The sequence below is a fragment of the Magallana gigas genome, chromosome 6, assembly GCF_963853765.1.
Source record: "Magallana gigas chromosome 6, xbMagGiga1.1, whole genome shotgun sequence".
Classification (NCBI taxonomy): Eukaryota; Metazoa; Mollusca; class Bivalvia; order Ostreida; family Ostreidae; genus Magallana; species Magallana gigas.
The window spans coordinates 4,322,728-4,347,943 of NC_088858.1; the positions used below are offsets into that span (position 1 = coordinate 4,322,728).

A 25,216-nucleotide genomic window follows, 5' to 3' on the forward strand; every position below is an offset into this window, starting at 1 on the left:
ATTGTTATACTTTCATGTTAAATACTGAAATCTGATTGGTTAAGACGCAGTTAATAATATTTACTATTACCCTCAGCGTTAGCAACGCACTTGGCAACGGGTAACATTAAAAAATGTTACATGCGCGAAAATTATGCGCGTACGGTTCGCTGTAGAATTCACGTTATTCCTATATAAAAGCAGTAAAATTTTCTTAAAAATTTTAAAAAAGACATTCAGTATAACAAAATAAATAGTGCCTGTTTGGGAGGATAACAGTTGAAATTGACACCCCTCGAAAACCATTGTCAACCTCCGCTTCGCGTCGGTTGACAATGGTTTTCTCGGGGTGTCAATTTCAACTGTTACCCTCCCAAACAGGCACTATTTATATAATGTCACCATGTGTGTATTGCATCTCAAAAGAAAATGTCTCATTACGGAAACACTTTTTAGACCTATCATGGGGACTCGTTACGATGTTTCATAATCTATAGAAGCCGGTGATATTTATCTATAGAAGCTAGTAATACTAAATTAGTAACGAAGCGACCTTATAGTTGTACTGAGCATCGTGTCTTGGTGACGGATACACTGTGGTCACCGCGGTCAACGTCAACATTGCTGGAATTTTCCTAGTAGTTAAAACAAATTATTTTTCTTCTATTTGTTCAATAGTGGTGATTTTGAACTTAAGATAAAAGTTAGATTATACGATATGTACGGGAAGTATGTGGATAGTCGTTCAGGTGAAGAATATTACAAAGGCAATATGAAGGCTGGTTAATTCAGTGCACGAATTACTGCAAATTTTGACCCAATCACGCTATCAAGAAATGCATATGCAATTTCCTTGTTACAAATAAATGACCTACATATTTACTTCATTTCCTTTGATATCTGATAAAGTTCCTAGTTATGATGAAACGGTGATCTCCATGGATCCTGGAAGCGTCTGTAAATTCACAGTGCGCAGTCGCGTGTCTTCCGCTAGTCTTGTGGTAGCAGCTGTAAGGCTTTCTATGATGAAAGAAAACAACCAAAGAAAACTCAATTCGACTGAGATTCCAATTTCTTTATTGCATCCCTACGAGTAAGGACAAAATGAAATTTGTACAGGATTTTTCTGCGGATTATTTTATGAGTCTGTGTAAAATATAGCATTGATTTTCTCCCTACAGTACAAATTGTTAATCTTAGCACTAATCACGGGATAGCGTCGCCACTGAATGGCCCGCCACAGTCTTGGAGAATGTATTAATCCGTGAAGAAGGGCTTTTCCTTCTGCCATAAGTTGGTCAGTTTCTGGTCGAGGTCCGCCCCCGCGGGGAATCGCTCCATCCAGGACTGAATCAGGCCTGAGGCTGTGGCTTCGTAGTTCTTCAGTCCCACTTTGTCTCCTACAGAGGGAATAAGGCAATAGACATTTTAATTCTCCCAGTATGTTGAACAATTTAAATTTCTTTCAATTGCTGAATAGAAACTTGAATTCCTTTATACATGTCATTTGGAGGGACTATTAACATTTAATCAATAAAAATCCACAAGTAATTTGAATTTTTTTTTTAATTTGTGCACAGAATCTTGAATTCTATTACTCAAGTCATTTGGAATGAGGAACTATTAACATTCAATCAATATGGTTCCACAAGCCTTTAACAGTACAAGGCTGTCAACAAACGACAGAGACGCCAGACAACTATCTCTAGTGCTGAGACAGTGCTACACAAAAGTACAGAACCCTTACCAGCATCATCATCAAATCTGTGTTCTATATAACAAACGCACGGAATTTTACCATTAATTTAGCATGCATAAATAAAGAAATTGAAACTGCATGTAAATAAATGCGTTCTTTATAGAAAATCTATAATTTTAATAATTTAATAGGGTTATAGATTTGATACAAGTTACGAAGTTATGAATATTTAAATTTAGTTTATAACTCTCATAATTGCACAAAAGGTACTATGACAATGGTATACATGAAGGTGAACATGATAGATTAGGTATCTGAAAAAGTAATAATTAGCAAGCCTGAAGGGTAATGTAAATATGGTCCGTCAACATAATCACCTAAACAATGTTTTATCAAATAAACTGCCTCTGAAAGCTTTGGTGGGTTAAAAAAGTAGTTTCATTTGCCAAATACAGCATGATCGGGTAACTAATACATGTACAGGTACTTTAACAGACAATAAACTGAGATGACCACGGCCTTCACAGGATTTGAGGACACAGCCAAGTTGTAATCCTGAGGAATTTATTCAAAATTTGTAAATTTTAACAAAGTAGTATTAATAACCTGAAGTTTATAAAATCATTACATGATTAAAGCTTTGGAAAATGCCCTGTGAGATAGAAGTTATTCAAAGTACATGTATCCAGGATTAAACACCAAATGAAAGACTATCAGTCGATGGATGACAGCATAAGGGGCACTTAGAATCAGTTAACAGTAACAAATAATTATAGCCAAGCACTAAACACAACCTTTGATTAGTTATGGGTTTAATTTGTTATTGTAGAATACATTTTTAAAATACAAGGAATGAAACTTAATCGACTGTAAGTGTGGATTGTTTATAAGTGTGTTTGCTATATCCATGTTCTACTGTACTGGGGGCCTGTAACAATATCTGTAAGCAGTGGGGAGGAGAACAAAAAATCCCTCTCCGTGCCATGATGCTGCAAAAGGTCAGTACTTATCCCAAGTATCTATTGTGCTAAATGGATGAGAGCCATTGACTCCTGGATGGAACACCAAACCATCTCAGGTTAACTCCCAACATAAACCAGTACCCAATTTCATATTGGTGGACCGAGCCAATGTAGATAAAGTGCCTTTTCTAAGTGCATAATACACAACATCAAGTGACCACTGCAGGGTTTGAACCAATGACCTTTTGGTTATTGGCTTAACGCCTATGACCACTGAGCCATGAACTCCACTGGGAGGAGAATAGTCAACAGTTATATTTCCAAATAGCATGAGTATTTTTCTGAGTGGGGGAGAGGGAATGGACACTGATTGGTAGCAGTGATAGTGCACATAGAACACAGGATAGGATTTACCTTCAAGTACAGTGTTATGTTGAGCAAACATCCTCCGTGGCTGTTTTCTGTCTAGAACAGTACTGCGCAGACTCAAGAAATGTGGCTCTTCCCGATCGTGAACGTCTGAGTAGTAATCGTACATCTTCTTTCCAGAATCAACATCACCCAAAGATTTGTAAACCTATCAACAAATATCCACTTGACTGTATCATACCAAAATAAACAGTAAATTTGGTACTATATCAACTTGAAACTTCTTGTAAATTGTAAATAAAACACTTGTCTGTTACCTGAAGCTTTCTAAGGAAGTTTCCGATGGCCGGTTTGCCGACTCCGATGATCTTCGACCTGTCCAGCTTCAGCAGGATATCCTCCTTCCCATCATCCCCCGTCGTCTTGGTGATGGTAACTAGACCCTGACCGGCCTCCAGCATCACCCTCAGGATACAGAACCTGGCTTGCATGTGGGCCTATTTATAGTTTACACAACATGATTAGGTTATTTTTGATCAATATCCTACTCTAAACATTTTGATTGATAATCTAGTTAGTACATGTAATAGTACAATCACTTCCTTTGTCGCCCTGATAATGAAAGTAACTATCAGACTTTGACTTAAGAGTTCCCCCATTTCAAGCTCAATTGTCACAAACCTGTCTCCAAGCACCAGTCTCAGGTGAGTAAAACTCGAGAGCAAGCAATCCTGACCGAGCCATCGACAACCAGTTCACGTAAATAATGTCATCAGCTGAATCGTCTGTGTAGCCAAAGATCCTTCAAAATATAAACACGGAAGAATATTGAGCCTGGTTAGTCAACATTTTAGTTTTAAGGTTCAAAATAATTCATTTCTAAAAACAGCTCTCTTTAAATACTGTGGAATCATCAAATTTCGTGGGGGCCAATTTTTGTGGATTGTTGAAATTTTATAGGTTCGTGGGGACGTAATTTCGTGTATTTTCTTATACCTACAAAACAAAATATGAATTTTTTACCCTAATATATAATTTGTGGAGAATGTTAATTCGTGGATGAGAGGTACCCACGAATTCCACGAATATTGAGCCACCACGAAATCTAATGATTCCACAGTAGTCAAAAATGGCACTGATCATCTACCATTTCAATTAATACAAAACTGTATTTATGGGGTACAGGGTCACAAAACATCTATCACCAAAGATTTTTTTCCAACACTTTAAAGAGAGGCCCTCTGTAGATGTCTCACCTGAGTGCATCAGTGCTGAGGCAGAGATATATTCCTACGCATTCTGCACGACATTCCTCGTAAGACGATGAAATGACAGAGAACTTGCTGTCCCAAGTCTCGTTCTCATTGTAGCAGTCTGTTATCTACAAAACCACGAATTAAAATTTACAACAATGAGAAAAAGTCCCAAATACTAAATAAATTGAAGTAGGTTCAATTCATATGTTTTTCCAATTATTGATTGTAGGGATTTGTTAGTGATATCACAATATAGGGAGCCATTGATTCATATTTTGTGAGAAGATACTCAATTTGCAGCTAGCTATACATAATGCAATGCATATAACATACAAAAGTAAGTCTCTTTAGGACTCAGACTATCACATACTTTGACTTTTAGAGAGCTTTTAAAATCTTGATAAATTTTGTATTGAATTACAACTACATTTATTAGAAATATGACCCTCTCTTTTTTCCCCAATATCACATTAAATGGTCTCTTTACAAAACAAGTATGCAGCTGTCACACTACAACATATATAATCAATGTATGCAGCTGTCACACTACAACATATATAATCAATGTATGCAGCTGTCACACTACAACATATATAATCAATGTATGCCAGCTGTCACACTACAACATATATAATCAATGTATGCAGCTGTCACACTACAACATATATCATCAATGTATGCAGCTGTTACACTACAACATATATCATCAATGTATGCAGCTGTCACACTGCAACATATATCATCAATGTATGCAGCTGTCACACTACAACATATATCATCAATGTATGCAGCTGTCACACTGCAACATATATCATCAATGTATGCAGCTGTCACACTGCAACATATATCATCAATGTATGCAGCTGTCACACAACAACATATATAATCAATGTATGCAGCTGTCACACTACAACATATATAATCAATGTATGCCAGCTGTCACACTACAACATATATAATCAATGTATGCAGCTGTCACACTACAACATATATAATCAATGTATGTCAGTGTCACACTACAACATATATAATCAATGTATGCAGCTGTCACACAACAACATATATCATCAATGTATGTAGCTGTCACACTACAACATATATCATCAATGTATGTAGCTGTCACACTGCAACATATATCATCAATGTATGCAGCTGTCACACTACAACATATATGATCAATGTATGCCAGCTGTCACACTACAACATATATCATCAATGTATGCCAGCTGTCACACTACAACATATATAAACAATGTATGCAGCTGTCACACTACAACATATATAATCAATGTATGCAGCTGTCACACTACAACATATATAATCAATGTATGCAGCTGTCACACTACAACATATATCATCAGTGTATGTAGCTGTCACACTACAACATATAAAATCAATGTATGTAGCTGTCACACAACAACATATATAATCAATGTATGCAGCTGTCACACTACAACATATATAATCAATGTATGCAGCTGTCACACTACAACATATATCATCAATGTATGCAGCTGTCACACTACAACATATATCATCAATGTATGTAGCTGTCACACTACAACATATATCATCAATGTATGCAGCTGTCACACTACAACATATATCATCAATGTATGTAGCTGTCACACTACAACATATATAATCAATGTATGCAGCTGTCACACTACAACATATATCATCAATGTATGTAGCTGTCACACTACAACATATATCATCAATGTATGCCAGCTGTCACACTACAACATATATAATCAATGTATGCAGCTGTCACACTACAACATATATCATCAATGTATGCAGCTGTCACACTACAACATATATCATCAGTGTATGTAGCTGTCACACTACAACATATATCATCAATGTATGCAGCTGTCACACTACAACATATATCATCAATGTATGTCAGTGTCACACTACAACATATATCATCAATGTATGCAGCTGTCACACAACAACATATATCATCAATGTATGCAGCTGTCACACTACAACATATATAATCAATGTATGCAGCTGTCACACTGCAACATATATCATCAATGTATGCAGCTGTCACACTACAACATATATGATCAATGTATGCCAGCTGTCACACTACAACATATATCATCAATGTATGCCAGCTGTCACACTACAACATATATAAACAATGTATGCAGCTGTCACACTACAACATATATCATCAATGTATGCCAGCTGTCACACAACAACATATATAATGTCACACTACAACATATATAATGTCACACTACAACATATATAATGTCACACTACAACATATATAATGTCACACTACAACATATATAATGTCACACTACAACATATATAATCAATGTATGCCAGCTGTCACACAACAACATATATCATCAATGTATGCAGCTGTCACACTACAACATATATCATCAATGTATGCAGCTGTCACAATACAACATATATAATCAATGTATGCAGCTGTCACACTACAACATATATCATCAATGTATGTAGCTGTCACACTACAACATATATAATCAATGTATGCCAGCTGTCACACTACAACATATATCATCAATGTATGCAGCTGTCACACTACAACATATATCATCAATGTATGTAGCTGTCACACTACAACATATATAATCAATGTATGCCAGCTGTCACACTACAACATATATCATCAATGTATGCAGCTGTCACACTACAACATATATCATCAATGTATGCAGCTGTCACACTACAACATATATAAACAATGTATGCAGCTGTCACACTACAACATATATCATCAATGTATGTAGCTGTCACACAACAACATATATAATCAATGTATGCAGCTGTCACACTACAACATATATAAACAATGTATGCAGCTGTCACACTACAACATATATCATCAATGTATGCAGCTGTCACACTACAACATATATAATCAATGTATGCAGCTGTCACACTACAACATATATAATCAATGTATGCAGCTGTCACTCTACAACATATGTATATAATCAATGTATGTAGCTGTCACACTACAACATATATCATCAATGTATGCAGCTGTCACACTACAACATATATAATCAATGTATGTAGCTGTCACACTACAACATATATCATCAATGTATGCAGCTGTCACACTACAACATATATAATCAATGTATGCAGCTGTCACACTACAACATATATAATCAATGTATGCAGCTGTCACACTACAACATATATCATCAATGTATGTAGCTGTCACACTACAACATATGTATATAATCAATGTATGTAGCTGTCACACTACAACATATATCATCAATGTATGTAGCTGTTACACTACAACATATATAATCAATGTATGCAGCTGTCACACTACAACATATATAATCAATGTATGCAGCTGTTACACTACAACATATATAATCAATGTATGTCAGCTGTCACACTACAACATATATCATCAATGTATGCCAGCTGTCACACTACAACATATATCATCAATGTATGCCAGCTGTCACACTACAACATATATAAACAATGTATGCAGCTGTCACACTGCAACATATATCATCAATGTATGCAGCTGTCACACTACAACATATATGATCAATGTATGCAGCTGTCACACTACAACATATATCATCAATGTATGCAGCTGTCACACTACAACATATATGATCAATGTATGCAGCTGTCACACTACAACATATATCATCAATGTATGCAGCTGTCACACTACAACATATATCATCAATGTATGTAGCTGTCACACTACAACATATGTATATAATCAATGTATGCAGCTGTCACACTACAACATATGTATATAATCAATGTATGCAGCTGTCACACTACAACATATATGATCAATGTATGCAGCTGTCACACTACAACATATATCATCAATGTATGCAGCTGTCACACTACAACATATATCATCAATGTATGCCAGCTGTCACACTACAACATATATAATCAATGTATGCAGCTGTCACACTGCAACATATATCATCAATGTATGCAGCTGTCACACTACAACATATATGATCAATGTATGCAGCTGTCACACTACAACATATATCATCAATGTATGCAGCTGTCACACTACAACATATATAATCAATGTATGCCAGCTGTCACACTACAACATATATCATCAATGTATGCAGCTGTCACACTACAACATATATCATCAATGTATGTAGCTGTCACACTACAACATATGTATATAATCAATGTATGCAGCTGTCACACTACAACATATGTATATAATCAATGTATGTAGCTGTCACACTACAACATATATAATCAATGTATGCAGCTGTCACACTACAACATATATAATCAATGTATGCAGCTGTCACACTACAACATATATCATCAATGTATGTAGCTGTCACACTACAACATATATAATCAATGTATGTAGCTGTCACACTACAACATATATAATCAATGTATGCAGCTGTCACACTACAACATATATAAACAATGTATGCAGCTGTCACACTACAACATATATCATCAATGTATGCAGCTGTCACACTACAACATATATCATCAATGTATGCCAGTGCATTAAAATCCAGAAAATGCTGGTGTGCATTGAATGAATGATTACTGTCACATCATTGTGTCATTTTTTTTTTACTAAGTGAAGCAATGACGTAGTAAGTGAGTAGAATATTGATCCTGATTTTACTGTTATCTCTTAAATCCTTACTACTCTTCTGTACATCTCCTTGAAATACAGGTAGAGATTGAGAGGAATCTAGATACTGGCTCAAAACCTTTTAAATATAAACCATATTCAATAATGCACTACTTCTGGTAAAAATGACTTAACTACCTTTTCCTTGGTCTCTGGATTAACCACCGATTCTTGGTCAAAATTGTAGGATCCATCAGCATTCTGTAAAGTCAACAGATCAATATAGAGATCAAAGTGCAAAAATTGGAATGTGAAATTAACATCTGGATTTCTGTCCATTTTAAGATATACCCATGTGAGTCTGAGGTATAATACAATGTAGTTTAAAATGATCTTCAATAGATTTAATTCACCATTATGAAACAAAATCTTTCAATTCAGAAAGTCATCAAAAGGATATTCTGCAGCTTAGGAAGTCCATTATGAGTTCTTTAGCTTGTAAGAGTGAGCTGTTGTACCTTAATGAAGTACAGACATCAGATACCAACCTTAATGAACAGTTTCCCGCTGCCATGTCCTAGGAGCTCGTGGAGACCAACCTGAACCTCAAAAGACTGGATCTTCAGCTTGATAAATAATTCCTACAATATCCGAAAAATACAATTAACATCCTCTCTTAAGTGTCCCAAATATGATATACATATTTATGGGTTATATAGTTAACATTTTCAGAAGTCAAAAGTTTGAAAACAAACAACCCTTACCCTTTAATTCATTTTCAGATATATACACTTTCAGTAGAAATTTTAAGAATTACTTTATCAACATTTTTTAACTAAGAGACCACTTAAATCAATTATCTTAAAGGATTTAATACAGGTCTAAAAAAATTCTTAATCCTAACTTTAAAGGGACCTGGACACAATTTCAGATGAAAATTTTATTTTTGATTTCTATGTATAAAATAGTTTACTTTTGTATTTTGAATGATTCACCAAAAATTTAAATGTTAGAAGTCATGTTACAAACGAGATACAGAGGAAAGAAGTTGTTGTAATGTAAACAAAGCTGGAGTCTTATAATTGTTTACAAATACTGTAAAGTAAAGAAATTGCCATTTCTTTATCAAAATAACTGAAAAACTGCTTGAAAACAAGCTGATTTTTGATAAAAATGGCGGGAAAAGGTTGTCTTTACAATGTCATATTTCTAAATTGTAGGCACTTGAATCAAAATGAACATTATGTAAAAACATCACATATATATCTGTACAAAGAAAACAAAGAATTACAGTAAAATGATGATGTTCATTTTAGGGGGCCATTTTAGGCCCATATCATATATACCCGGTAGTCCTTTTGAAAATTTTGAGCTCAAACCGTGTCCAAGTCCCTTTAATAAATCATTTAACCTATCTGCTAAAATGATCATATTCTAGTATGAAACTGAGTGAAGAGTCACCAAATCTTACAGCATCTTTTGGGTCCAGAAAGCTAATTTTATCCTCCTTGTAGCCAGCTGTAAGCACATTACCTAGAGAAACATTCTTGAAACCTTCATCTTGTCGAATGTCATCATCTATAAATAATAAACACACGTAAATACATGGCACAGGACCAATTTTGATTTTCAGTATGCATGTTATCTTGTAAGCCAAAGTCAAAACTACCAGATTTTAAAACACTGAAAAATAACCCTATTAAGACAAGTTCTTGCTGTGTTTGGTTCTTACAGTTAGGAATGTTAATTCCTGCAGGAATTCCTGAACCAGCAAATGTAAGGACGTCCAGAGAAGTGAAGTCTGGACGTAGGAACTTGTCTTTCTCAAATGCGGCCGGCCAGGGCAGGAGAGGGAGCAGGTGCTCCGCCTGGTTCACGAGTTCAGCAAACTTGGCACTCATCTCTTTGTTGACCACTGCCACAAAGCCTATAGAGAGATCATGCAAAATATTCTGAAAGTGAAACTCTTATATTTGTTACATGAACAGTTTATCATGTGGGGAAAAAAGTATCAATAAGAATAAGCTTTTACTTTATTTGTTATCATGGTATAAAATTTGCTTAGAGTTTTCTGCATAAATTGAACATTGGCGTAGTCTTACAAACACATCTTAGGAAGCCAAGGGTTTCTGATTCACTGCATTCACCATATGGAGAACAAAGCTTATCACAAATCTTTAGCTATCGTGAAGATGTACAAACAGAATTACCAGGTAATTCAAGAAATTTTTAGGAGAGAAATATATGTGGAAATCAATCTAAAGATGTACTCTTTAGAAAAGGGAACACACAGTACCTTCAAATTCACCACGTAGTCCAAAAGGATCCCTGTAAGACTCTATGAAGCCAATATATCTGTACAGTAGAAAAAAATTGTAAATTTGTGATTTATCATAGAATTTAAAACTCCATTCCCTCTCCTTTGCTCATTATGTACACATGTATTACTGTGGTTTCATCAATATCAAGGGTATCAATTTTCGTGGATAAAGTGAACATCACAGTTTCAAGGATACGTAAATTCATGGCCGATGATCCTATCAATACAAAATGTTAGTGGAGATTGCACTTCAATGAACATTAAATTTTATGGACCAACCTTACAACAAAATAAAAAAAAATTGGTATTCAACGAATATTGGTGAAACCACAGTATGCCATTAAATCTACTAACGTTTCTACAATGGGCCCTTTGTTTTTGATCCAATATCGAGATCCTTCTTTGTGCTGGGGTATTGAGCCTGTTGTAAAGGATTTCGCATATTCATTCAACATCTTCTTCTCCATCTCATTGGCAGCATATTTCTGCCAATTAAAAATACATGCCAGATATATGGACAAAAATACTTGGAGACTGTATCAAAGGTTTTGTAAATACACATAATATCATTAATCATTTCAAAGTATTGGTGTATACAAGCTGGCTTAAGATCAAAATAATTTATACAAATACTGTTCAACAAATCCACTCTTGGGGTCACAGTGTTTTATCAACGGGCAACACATTTGTTGGTATTCAGTTTTTACCTCAGCTTTGGTCAAATTCTCCACCACTAGGGCCATCAGATCTGAGTAATCTCCCCTTGTTACTTTAAACACACAGGGAGTGCCTGTTTCTTTGGGGGTGAAGTCATGGGATCCCAGAACAGCCCCTACCCCTGGGAGATCGCCATCTACCAGAAATAAAAGGTATTAGAATAATAATTAAATTACAAAATGGTTCAAGCACTTGGTTCATTAGAATCTTTAAAATATGTTGGGTAATGAAATATGTACCCAAGGACTAAAATCATCAAATTCACTCCACTAATGAATAAAACTATTATTTTGATTTGGTACATATGAAGTATGAGATTTCCTTCACAAAAATGTAAAGGAGTCAATCAAAATACGATATGAATTATTATTTTACAAGATTGGTAATACAAATGTACTGTATACAGGAAAATATTTGCCCCCATTTTATTTTCGCCCCTTTCACCCTTATTGTCAGTGGGTAAATTTAAGACTAGGCAAATTCTAGTTTTTAAATTGTTTCCTAAAAAGAACCTTGCCTTGGTGAAATCATTATGGGGCAAAACCATTTACAAATGAAGAACAGCGAAAATAACAGAACTGTATACACTATTAAACAACATTGATTTAGTTCCCTGGTAGGAACATTCCTCTTTGTGACAATATTTTGGGTTTTTTTTAGGCTTACAAGTACTTGATTAATGTTGCCATTAACCACATTAAAATTTGTATAACTTTGCTGAATTTAAATATTGATGAACATTGTGTGTAAACTGACCTGCAGAGCTGGAACTGGCCAGTCGTACCTCATAAACAACTTTCCCATTTTCTTGGGTTTTAAACAACCTGGTATTGTAGGGACTGATGTCCTGAAATTAAATGACATTTTTCAGCCTAATGGAATAATGAATTATTATTCACAGATAAAGTTGCCAATAAGAACACTGTTAACTACAGGCACAACATATGGTTTTCTTATAAAATATAACATGCACTGGCATTTAAGATTTATTTACCAAATTCTGACCAAAAATGCATGAATAAAGTCAAAATTTTTCAACACAAATTATTGCCTCCACAACCTAAATGAGAAAAATTTTCTCTACATATTTTTATGTAGATAAAAACCTCATTTTGTCCTATTTATTGAAGCCAGTTGATCACTGATCAAATAAACATGAACTTCCACAATAATTTCACAATTTTTATACCCCTCCTCCCCCCCCACCCCTCATTTTTGCTTCCTCTGAGGATGCTTTCTCAAGGGCATCTCATTATCATCGAAAAATAGCTTATATCATATGCCTTATGTCATCAAACCATCTCTACTGCCCTATTTAAGACTAATTTGGGCCATTAACACTGGATATACAAGAAGATAGTATTTAAGTTAACATTCACCCACAAGTTGACTTATGAGCAAACAGATTATGAAATTGATTATGTAAAATTGTTTTCTCATGGAATGATTAATAAAAGACCATCTTGACTCCAAATGCTGATTAAAGTCATGATGTACACTGTGTGGTTAAAAATGTATATATAATTCACTCAGATACATGTTTATAGACTTATACATGTAGTTACTTATCAGGGAAAGATTAACACTTATATGAAGATTTCCTAACTGAAGACCCATCTTGCCAGTATTGTGGTAATTCATATGATGATACTGAACACTTTTTTCTTTTATGTTCAATCTATGCTATAAATAGGGAAGTAATGTTACATACTATATACAATTTCATCACACCAATATCTGTAGAAATATTATTACATGGTAGTAATCAATGTAACTTAATTATTAATAAACAAATATTTGATGCTGTGCACATCTTTATTAAAAAAAATCCAAAAGAAATTAATAACATTAATATGTAACTGTATTTAATTAGCATAACATAAGTCTGTAGATTGTATTGCAGATTTATATTTTTTAATCTAATATCATATATTGATATAAAGGTATTTGTACAAGTAACAGGCACATAATCCTATGGAAGGTGATCTGAGTGATTAACCCATTAGCATACGCTCACCTTGGCACTCATGAATTCCTGGGCCACTTTAGCATCCACCAGATCACAATTACTGGAATAATATGTGGTGGTTCCCTGAAAATAAAAAAATTAGAGATAAATAAAAAGATGTAAGAGCTTAGAACCATGTAGGGACCATTGGGTGTAAGATATTTAAAGAACAAAGTAAATCAACTCTTTTTGAAAGATGATTGTTAAATTACTTTATACATTGTTTACTAATTCCAAGTTTGATCATCAACTTTGACATCCTCACAACATGGTGGTCCTATGCCTCCTGGGTATGGGACAACAGAGGACACTGGGCCCCTGAGGCTATAATATGAAGCTACAACAGCCAGCCTTACAAAATGGCACGGTAACCTGAACTCTCTATTTCTAACCTTTTTCCCCAGGCCAAGTTCCCTCTGCCTGTCCACCAGTGAGTAAACTCTCTCTGAGATCTCCTGCCATACACCTTGGATTTCCTTTGCTGCCTTACTACTCATCAATATCTTCTCAAACTTTTCCTAAACACAGAATTATTGAAAATGTCTATGAAATAGTCAAACCTGTGCCTCATTTATATACCTCGGTGTAATACACTTCATGGGTTAGATCTAGATTTGATTTAAGGAGAAAAACACAGCTTGTAATTTGTTTCAAAAAAATCCAGCAATTTCATACATAATAATGTTTTATTATCTTCATTACAAAAAAGCTGTCAATTTGTTAAAATCATGCATGGAGAAATTGGTGTAACACAAACCAAAGGGTAATAACTCTGGCTATATAAGAACATGTAATTATCCTAGTACAGTCACTGGAATTTAGTATGCAAGTGAGCAATTTAAGGATACTGAACATTAACTCATATATCTTTAAAAATTGGATGTTACCAGACATTGCAAGTGTACACATTTTTTTTAAACAGACAGAAAATGGAAAACTTGGAAAAAAATATGATTTACAAAAAAATTTCACCTGTAGATTCCTAATTTTAAAAAACGCAATGAATTTATATCTGCGAAAATCGTAGGAAACATCGCACACAAATTTCAACATCTCAATCGCTTCTAAATTTCTGACGGTATATAAAATTATAACAGAAATTTGGTGCTCTAGATTTGACATGAAATTAAGTGCTTGCGTAAAATAAGGAATCTACAGTAATATGTATTTGAAGTAATTCAGTATCATTGTGAAGCAATAACTACCTGGTAACCTCAAAAGTAGGTTAACTACAACTTCAAAAAAAGTTACTCTTCTGACGAGTTCACTTACTTTGGGAAGATTTGGAATTATTTTGCTGTCTCCGAATGATTTGTAATTTCCAGAGTTTGATAAAATTCCTGCTGCATAGATAAGAAAAGCCTACAAAAAATATGAAAATGCATGTAACAAGAAACATTTATATAAAAATAAACCAGGTCCCTGTAATCTGTTTAAAGGAATCAACAAAATCTTACCCCATATTAAAAGCATTGTCATATATGTACTTTAATTTTAATTTTTTTAATGTCGAAAATCTTGATTGTGCACATGTAAACAACAACAGTATGTTGCACTTGCACCATGTCTCACATGAAACTCATCTTTCGTCACACCCTGTGCCTCTGCTGCGGACTGTAGCTCTTCAACAGACTGGCTCCCAAAGAGTTTGTGAAATAACAAATATATACCAGGGGATTCAGGTGAGGTCTGAAAAAAAAGTTTCACAATGTTTTATTGAAGAATTATACTCCAGCCCCATAACTGTATTATCAGTAGAGAAAAAGCATGAATTACCGGTTGGTTTAATTTTGTCTTTATAAATGCCACAATCAGTAAGAGTCATACCTGGAACAGACAAATGAGTCCACCGTACCAGGAGGCCTGTGATATGTAGTGAGCATAGAGTTTCTCCTTGTCAGTCAGTCCTTTGAAGGCCGTTTCACAGTCCAAGAACGCTACCTTAGTCTCTGGGGGCAACACATACTGAGACACATCCACCATCTTTGTTTCTGAAATCAAATTGTTCATATACGTGAATTGACAAAATGATGATTTCTTCTAGCATATGAATGATTTGAAAATGACTGAAGAATATGTGTGCAAAGCTAAATGTCTCCATGGATCCAAAATTACTGTATACAGGGTTATTTTTGCCTCATGTTATTTTCTACCTTCAACTTTTTCATACGGTTTTGCCCCATCTTATATTCGTCCAGACACACTTGTGTACTAAGGAGATAACTTGGACATTGGAATTCGCCCAGTCTTAAATTCGCCCTCTGACAACGAGGGCAAAGGGGTAAAAATAAAACGGGCCAAATATTTCCTTGTATACAGCAGCATCTTAGCCTGTCAAGTGCATTATATCAGAAGATTGAGATGTATCATCCATGTCTGGTGAAGATAAGACTCAATATAACTTAAGATTAGGCCATTACAGGACACCTGCTCCAACTACTCTAACCAGAGGCCAAAGAAAAGGGTATAGCGTGCTATACCAAGTAGTCAGTGAGCTTATGCTATACCCGACTACTTGTTATAGCCTAAGCTCACTGACTACTTGGTATAGCATAACCTCACTAACTACTTTGCCTCAGTGAGGTAAAAATGTGGGTTTTTAAACTGGCATTTATAATTCAATCTAAGACAACATATTCTCAGAGAAAGGCTTTAAACTACATGTATACACTTATTATACAGATTCATTTATGGCATATATATTTACAATGAAAAGATATTGCCTTTGAATGTCATTAGATTTACCTGACACAGTCCAATTCTGAAGGATTATGCAAGACTGCAGTAACTAAGGAATGACATCTGACACAATAGTGTTTTAAGCATTGCATAATATGCTTTTGTTGTGCACATTTCAATGTATTCAAAGCTTCCATTTGAATTTAAAGCCTCCTTCTTTTTTAGATTCATGATATGTAACGTTACGGTACCAAATAAGAAGATAAGTCTGAGCTTTGTTGCCTTGATATTAAACGATATGGACAAACACCACTCAATTATTTTAAAATGACCAATATCACATTCAACTGAAATTTAGATTAATGTGTTTTATCCTGCAACTAACTTTTGTATCAACTGTATAGAGGTAACCCAATACACCATGCTCGGTCATGCCCTAATTAGCCTCAGCATTTATCCTACATATATTCAAGGTTCAAATGGCATCATGGTTTCAAAAGATATGCATCAAAATTTGTCAAAATTAGTTTGTTTGAGGCGTAAATTGTGATACTGTTTTGCAGGATAAACAAAATATTTAACTCTATACCTAAGATTTTGGGCTCATTTCGGTAGCAAGTCATTCGGCCTTTTCCACGTTCGGCCCTCGCGAGTTTCGGACCTTCGTCGGTTCAGCCTTATATACCTAGTCGTTTCAGCCTGATATAATAATTTAGTGTAGTTTGTAGTTTGTGTTTGTTACTGTTATTTTTTTTTAATGTTAAAAGTTTTTGTCAATTAAGATTATTTTGTATCATTAACCAACGTAACCAAAAATTTATGTAGAGATTATAATATGGCAAAAGAAAGTCACTATCACGCGAGCCTTGACAAGTTTTTAAAACTCTGCATGTTCAATCCCTGTAAAATATGTCGTTTTTTATTAGATTATTTATTTCTTCTTGTTAAAAGGAACAGGTTTTTCATACATTATTAATCATAGGTTTTAAACTGATTTAGATATACAGAAAATAAACATTGATTTTTACATAGGGTGATTTCACCATGCATCGGACACCTTTGGATTTTTCCCTTTGTTCACGCATCAAATATCGTCCAAATATAAAGAAAGCTTGTTTTAAAAGTTACATGTTTTCCCCTTGCTTAATTATTGGAGAAAAAATTGTGAAATTGTTAAAATTGTAGAAAATAAAGCAAATTAATGAAGTGTTGAACTATTTCACCATGGATCAGACAATATTTACCAAGCATCGGACAGTTATAGCAGTACAGTAGAGATTAAAAATAACAACATTTTCTGGTTTTAATGCAAAAATACAAAGGTTCGGAAAAATTAATTTATTCAATTGCTATTCAGATTTCTTTTAATGTAAATCCTCAAATCTACGTGTTGGAATTTAGACTAGTGCTTCTGTTTAAAGGAATATTTATCATAAGGGGTTCTTTATCGTGCCAGCTCCTACATGAACTTTGGACTAAAAGGGCTGTATCCGTAAAACTCGATTTCAAAGTGGTCCGAGGAAAATGTTTGTATCTATTATTTTTAAAATTTTTATTTTACTTCACATTTAAAGTATATCACAAGGAATGGGCACATAATCTCCATATAATTAGAAGAAATCATGCAGTGAAAAGTGTCCGATGCATGGTTAATTTGTGTCCGATCCATGGTGAAATGAACATATGGTGCAATAATGACCTTGACATTAATTGTTCAAATTTCTTGGACTTATTTTAATCAAATTTTGTTTCAAAACTTACTTCTTTTTAATTATTTTACGCAGAGAGTGCATTTTTACTAATTCACAACCAAATGCACAACATTCAAATAATGCTTTAGTGTAAAATCTTCGTAACTAAATTTTCAATAATGGCATATTTGATGTCATTTTACGATGCCTATATTGCTATTTCTTTGACAATGTGACTGTCAAATTCTTAATAATGATAAAGTTCATTTCTTCTAATTCAGGAATATAGGAAACAACACATAAGCGCATGCACATTTATTTGTATATTTATAAACAAAGTTGTCCGATCCAAGGTATGTGTCCGATGCATGGTTAATTCACCCTACTCTCAGAAATGGGTAAAAAACGGGTCTCAGGGTTTTAAGAACTCTGTCGTAATTATGATCAGATCAGGGTTATAAAGTACAAATAACAATTCTAGAATAATTTCAAGATAGTTATTTAAAGGTTTTATAATGATATATCTGGTAAAATCATAGATATAATAAATTAGTATTTACGTATTCTATGGGGGAAATTTAAAATGATGTGTAAAACTAAGTTCAAATGCAAAATAAATCTTTGCTTTATTAGGTACATGCATTGTGTACTGTAATATGGTACTGTAAGACCACATTGCGTGTCTATATTTGGTACTTAAGACGTCTTTGCTTAGCATTGATAATGATGGAAATTGAGGGGTGCTTTGTAATATATGAGAAATAAGTGTAGGCACAAAGATTCCCTTTTTTTCCCCAAATGATGTGCATGCTCAGGCATATAAGCATACATGGTAGCTACGCCACTGATCTGCTCTTCCGAAAACAAACCTGTACATGCTTCATTTTTTTTAAATCTCTATTACTACTGCAGTACATGTGATCCTTGAATGCTTCACATCACCTTCCAAAAAATTTCCCAAAAAATTTCCCAAAAAATAGTTCGATAATCTCACAGGACCCCACATTGTTTATAATATATAAAACATCCGAAAATAAGGTGTAACTACACATATATAATAAAACATAGGCCGAAACTACTAAGGACGAAACCGTAACTACTAGGGTCCGAACATACCTAGGGTCGAACGCGGGGAATGCCGGGAATGCCGAAACGACTACCATACCTTTGTCCAAATATCATTTATATTTAAAGACAGTGACTATGTTTTATCTATATAAACATTCGCAGTAAAATGTTGTCAATATTCAATTACACAAATCTAAAAGTTTATCTACCTTGAGTTAAAGCTGGTAACACTGCACTTGCCACAGCGACGCTTTCCAATCTCTACTTTCACTATGACAGGCCGTTTGTTACGTACTTCCGGTACACATGAACGTGTTGTTTATTTCGTCGTTGTGTAAAAACTAGGCCTACTGGCTGGTTGGCAAAATTGAGTACTGAATCAAAAGGTGAGATAACTTTCTTTTCATTTTGAAATTTAATCTTTGAGATGTTTAAAGATTTATTTCATTGTGTTTAAGCTATAGAGATTGTGCCCCGCCCTTACATACCCTCCCCCTCCCCCATCTCGGGTTAGGGTTCACAAACTTTCAGATTGCGGCTTGGCTAAATAAATTGGATATGGAAAACTAAACGTGGTTTAAAACATATTTAGTAGGAAAATTCTCATTTATCATGGTTATATAAAAGTTCCCAACGAGGCTGGATTTAATTTGTTCTGCCCTAACGAATTGGATTTTTAAATGAATTTTTCACATGGATTTTGTCAGACAGGTCCAATACAATCACTATACTCTGTCCCAAGATATTTTGAATTCACGTTTGGACGATTTTTGATAAAAATACAATTACCTGTGAAAGAAGTGCAATTGAAATAGTTGAAAGGGATATTTTCCAAGATAATTTCATTGACACATTATCATCTTTCACTCGGAAAAATTCACAGGAACGAAAACAGATTCCTTACGGAGATTTATAATGGGGAATGTTTACATCTTTTCTCCATTCGGAATACACCCGGAATACATCGCGCAATATTTCAACGTTATCATCCGGGCTTGCTGCAATGCAAAATCTCCGTAGACATCACATTTTTTAGCATTGTATTGAAACCTGAAAAGCTAACAGGGGCGTTTTGACTGAGAAATCTTGGAAATTTTTCATACTTTTGAATGAACATCGTTTGGATCCTGAGGTATTTATAAAAATCAAACAATTAAGCCAAACGTGAATCCAAAATATCTTGGGACAGAGTATAGATTTATCTATGTAGCTTGATTTACCTACATAGCTTTATTTACCTACCTGAAGTAGATTTATTTAGCTACTCAACCAAACTTTTGTCTCAAATGGGCACTTGTACTAAAAGTCGCACTCAGGTGCAGCAATAATTTTCAACCTTGAACTGATCTGAAAACAATTCATAAAAATTCACTCTTAGGTCAAGATCTAGTAAGGTGCCTACAGATTTATAAGATTTTAGATATAAATTTAATTCTTTCAATGATGCTTCATAACAAGAGCTTTGTTTGATAGTATATCTGCCGGGGCAAAATTTTTTGGTAAACACAATGAAAAATCATGTTTTATAAACTGTCATTTTTAATGAAAAATGAAGGAAATAAGCAACAAATTTCAGTGTTTTGTCCATTTTTGACAGATAAAATATATCTAGAATGCCTACAGTGTCTTCTAAAACGGAATTAAATAAGCTCTTGACCTCCTCTTTAAAATGATGTTGAAATTGAATATAGGTATCAGGATTACTTTTCCCATGATTTAATATTGAATGTCAAGAAATTGTTGACTTTTCTACATAATTCCTCTAAAGCCGTAAAGTATAGAAAAAGATTCTTCAAATCAATTATGACGTTTTAGCACCAAAAATACACTCTGGAATCATTTACTTTTTGTGCAAATGCAGTCAAAGTTTTAAAAGTTTTGGGGCTATGTATAACTGTTTATGTGTTTCCAAACAGGCTTTTCTAAATGGAACAACAAAGAAGAGCAGTTCTGGTTAACATGATGCATAGGCGTCGGAACTGGGGGGGCTGGGGGGCGGGGGGGGGGGGGGGGGGGCTTAGCCCCCCACTTTTTTTTACAAAGTAAGACCTAACCATTAGGGACATAGCATCATAGAGGGTTCAGCCCCCCCCCCCCCCCTCCAACTTTTTCTTGCAGCAAAGATAATTGTTCCTAAATTTGCCTTGGAAGATTGAGAAGTTGGAGTTATAGGCATACTAGCCCCCCCCCCCCCCCCCCCCCGGATTAGGAATTTCATATTTTTGGGGAAAAAAAATTTTGGTTAGGTAAGATTTTTTTTTTTGGAAGTATAGGTACACCCCCCCACCACGGATTAGGATTTCCATGATTTTGGGAATTAGGTTTTTTTTTCCTCAATACTTCTGTATTTCTGAGGATTAGTCTAGCCCCCCCACTTTCAATTTGCTTCCGACGCCAGTGTGATGATTGATTGATAATAATTCAAAACAATATGAAGTAATCACACTTATCCATGCCTCATTGCACACAAGGTGTCATACAGTTAATCAAACAATAGAAATGCATGTTTTCCTTAAAACTGCTAAAACGCAGCAATGTTTTAACTATTTTTGCTGTAAGTTGCTTTATAGAACTAGCGGTACACAGTACAAATATAGATTGACTGTTCCTTGCAACTTTTTGTCTATTTTACATAAAATTCGAAATTATATAAAAGTAGCTGTACATGTAAATAAACCTTCTTCAGTTAAGTAAATAAAGCTAATATGTAGGTAAATCAAGTTACGAAACTAAAATCTATAGTGATTGTACTGGACCTATCAGATATTGGCTATTTTTTATTTGACAAAATCAGAAATGGTGATCTTTATAGTATTATTAAAACATTCAGACATATTTAAGTAATAACTATATATATATATATATTATAAAGGGTCATAAATATAAAATATGTGGTTACTGTCTTGAAATGCATGTATTAATTAATTTAAGCTATATTTAGGCCCACCAGGTAAGAAAACGTGACAGAGGGCTAGGCTTGCTGAACCCTGTTCATGTTTTCGACCCGAGCCAAAACACTGTGGTTTAATTTTTTTTTTGTGGGTATCAATTTTTGTGGATTCAATGAAAATCACAGTTTCATGGATAAGTAAATTCGTTGACAATGATTCTATCAATTAATACAAAATCATAGCAGAAATTGCATTCAATATGAACATTAAATTTTGTAGATCAACTTAAGAATGTAATCCACAAAAATTGGTATTCATTGAATATTAATGAAACCACAGTATAGCTTATATAATTACTTCATTAAGACATTTATGTTTATTCTACAATATGATATCATATAAATTTTATGCTTCAAATATGCTATTTTCCCCATATTTTGCTGAATATCTGCAGTTGAAACCATAACACCATTGTGTCAACCAGGCAAAAAGATGACATTACAATGCAAATGAAATGCTGCACGAAAGCGTGCACACTCGAACTGTACTCAGCCTCGATAATTTGCGTAATATCAGACCAAGATTTGTATATTATGTAAAATATTGTATAATTCTTAAGGAACTCTTACAAAACTAATTGGATTTCATAAGCTAGGGAATAATTTTGATCAACTTTAGCATGTGCCTGTAAATGTAATTAAGATAAAATCTTTATAAAGCTATATTTGTTCTTCTTTAGGTAATGGCTATATGATGGAAGAATCTGTAGACTTCCTCTCTGTCAGGGAGGATGGAACGGAAGATGACATCTTCCAGCAGCCAGGCCTTGAGAGAGTGATGTACCAAAATGACTCGCACAGTACAACCTTCCTCCAGGAGATGCACGCTCTATATCAAGAGGAAATGCTCACCGACGTCACACTGAGAGTGGACGGCCAAGCCATACCTTGTCACAAGAATGTCCTGGCAGCGACCAGTGTTTACTTCAAGGCCATGTTTACTCTGGGACTCAGTGAGACGCTGCAGGATGAAGTGGACCTCAATGAGGTCGAGTATGAAGCTGTCAGGGACCTGGTGGAATATGCATACACTGGTCAGCTAAGAATTACACAAGATTCTGTTCAAAGCCTCCTCTCCACTTCAGCGTTATTTCAGATTTTGCCTGTTGTAAAAGCATGTGCCAAATTCCTGGAATCTCAGCTTGATGATTCAAATTGCATTGGAATTTATCATTTTGCACAAAGTCATGAGTGCAAAGGACTAGCAAACAGAGCTAAAGAAGTGATGGAAAAGAAGTTTCCTGAGGTGTGCAAGTCAGAGGAATTTTTAAGTCTGCCTCTAGAGAGAGTCAGAAGCATCATCCAAAGTAATGACCTCAATGTGGATTCAGAAGAAGTCATTTTTAATGCGATAGTAAGTTGGGTAGGTGAGGACTCGGAGAGACACCATGAAATAGCCAAGTTGTTTCCTCATGTAAGACTGTCACTGCTATCATCAGACTTTCTCTGGGATCAGGTTTCTTCAAATGTTTTTATCAACAGCTGTCCCGAGTGTAAAAGCATCCTAGAAAACTGGAGAATATTTGAGAAGTACCCTAACCGATACCTAGGGCAATATAACTTTGACATGACAATGCGTGCTGGAATGATTCGACCAGACCACTGTCTTCTCTTCATTGGAGGATCAGATCTCAGGCTTACTCGGCCCAAATTAAACTGTTATAATCCTCTCACTAAGGAAACATTTCTGATGCAAGATTTTCCGACAGAGAGGCTTGACAAAGAATATGAAGTTGAAAATGTTGGCTGTGTTGTCAGCAAGGAGAACGTTGTTTATGTTGGAGGAGGCAACTATGTTTACCATGATATGGACTTTGATTTTTCAGACTTGGATGACTCGTGTGATGATCTTGAAGAAAGAGTTGTTAGTAAGGACTTCTTCTGCTTTGATAATGACCACAATAGGTGGATAAAATTGTCCTCCATGTTATTCCCCAAGTCCAACTTCACCTTGGCTGAATTATCAGGCAGAATCTATTGTTTTGGTGGAGTGACAGATAACCAGCATCCCACTGAGATTATAGAGGTATACGACATTCAGCAGAACAAGTGGAGCTACCAGGGCATGCTTCCTACAACAGTGGTGGATCTATCATCTGTCACCTACAAAGACTACATCTTTCTCCTGGGAGGGAGGACAGGGGTGGGGGCACATAACTTAGTGGTCATGTACCACCCTGAGAAAGGACATTGGATTACCCGAGCAGGCATACCCACACCCCGATTTAATTTTGGAGCTTGTGTCGTTGATGAAGAGATTTATGTTGCGGGCGGCCAAATCTATTCTCATGTGACTCATGCCATTAACAGAGAAGCCTTAAAATCAGTGGAAATATTGAATGTCTCTGAAAACCAGTGGAGATCTGGACCAGATTTGCCAGTGGGAATGTTCAATGTGGGTTTAGAATTGATCAATGGTGCTCTGTATGCTTGTGGTACAGCTGAAAACAATGTGTCTGATACTACACAATTTTGTCGCCAGAACATTGTGTGTCGTTTGGATCTGGGCACACTGACATGGCAACAGATTGATGTACTGGGTGACATCAGGAATTACAAGTGTATAGCAGCAAAGCTGCACACAAGGAAACTCACACAAGTTTTTCCAGCAAGTGAAGCAGAGGAAGTGGATAATGACCAATAACCGTCTGTTTCATTTAAAGATTTGTTCAAATATGCATAATATTTTTTAGTTAATGATAATAAACAATTTTAGAGCCGTTTTAATAAGAGTTTTACTTTGGGCAGTATGCGACAACCTCAGATTTGATGAAAGCGGGGTCTACTCATGGTCTAAAGTCCAGTCATTGGCTAATGTATATGAATATATTAAACGCAATGACACTAGTCCAACTTCATCCTGGAATGTACAAAATGTATCATTTGAAACAGTGTCAATT

General features: G+C 35.0%; 2 protein-coding genes across 4 annotated transcripts; one reads left to right on the plus strand and one right to left on the minus strand.

Annotated features, from left to right (window-relative positions):
* Positions 1 to 1,039: 1,039 nt before the first annotated feature.
* Positions 1,040 to 19,711, minus strand: LOC105348163 (dipeptidyl peptidase 3). 3 transcript variants are annotated; one of them, XM_011457482.4, is made up of 19 exons: positions 19,576 to 19,711; positions 15,756 to 15,919; positions 15,501 to 15,617; positions 15,201 to 15,290; positions 14,321 to 14,446; positions 13,938 to 14,012; positions 12,677 to 12,767; positions 11,911 to 12,056; positions 11,558 to 11,688; positions 11,180 to 11,238; positions 10,616 to 10,810; positions 10,355 to 10,461; positions 9,432 to 9,524; positions 9,082 to 9,144; positions 4,266 to 4,390; positions 3,691 to 3,811; positions 3,327 to 3,506; positions 3,055 to 3,217; positions 1,040 to 1,379 (listed from the first exon to the last, which is right to left on the minus strand). In XM_011457482.4, exons 2-19 carry the CDS (start codon positions 15,909 to 15,911, stop codon positions 1,237 to 1,239), a joined length of 2,181 nt encoding a protein of 726 aa, XP_011455784.3. In that variant the 5' UTR covers positions 15,912 to 15,919; positions 19,576 to 19,711; the 3' UTR covers positions 1,040 to 1,236. The 3 variants fall into 3 exon arrangements, with proteins under 3 accessions (XP_011455784.3, XP_011455783.3, XP_011455785.3); XM_011457481.4 differs by lacking the exon at positions 19,576 to 19,711 and adding an exon at positions 17,197 to 17,245; XM_011457483.4 differs by lacking the exon at positions 19,576 to 19,711 and adding an exon at positions 16,674 to 16,692.
* Positions 19,621 to 25,046, plus strand: LOC105348162 (kelch-like protein 12). The gene is made up of 2 exons (XM_034469448.2): positions 19,621 to 19,752; positions 22,997 to 25,046. The coding sequence occupies exon 2, from the start codon at positions 23,008 to 23,010 to the stop codon at positions 24,958 to 24,960; it is 1,953 nt and encodes a 650-aa protein (XP_034325339.1). The 5' UTR covers positions 19,621 to 19,752; positions 22,997 to 23,007; the 3' UTR covers positions 24,961 to 25,046.
* The last annotated feature ends 170 nt before the right edge of the window (positions 25,047 to 25,216 follow it).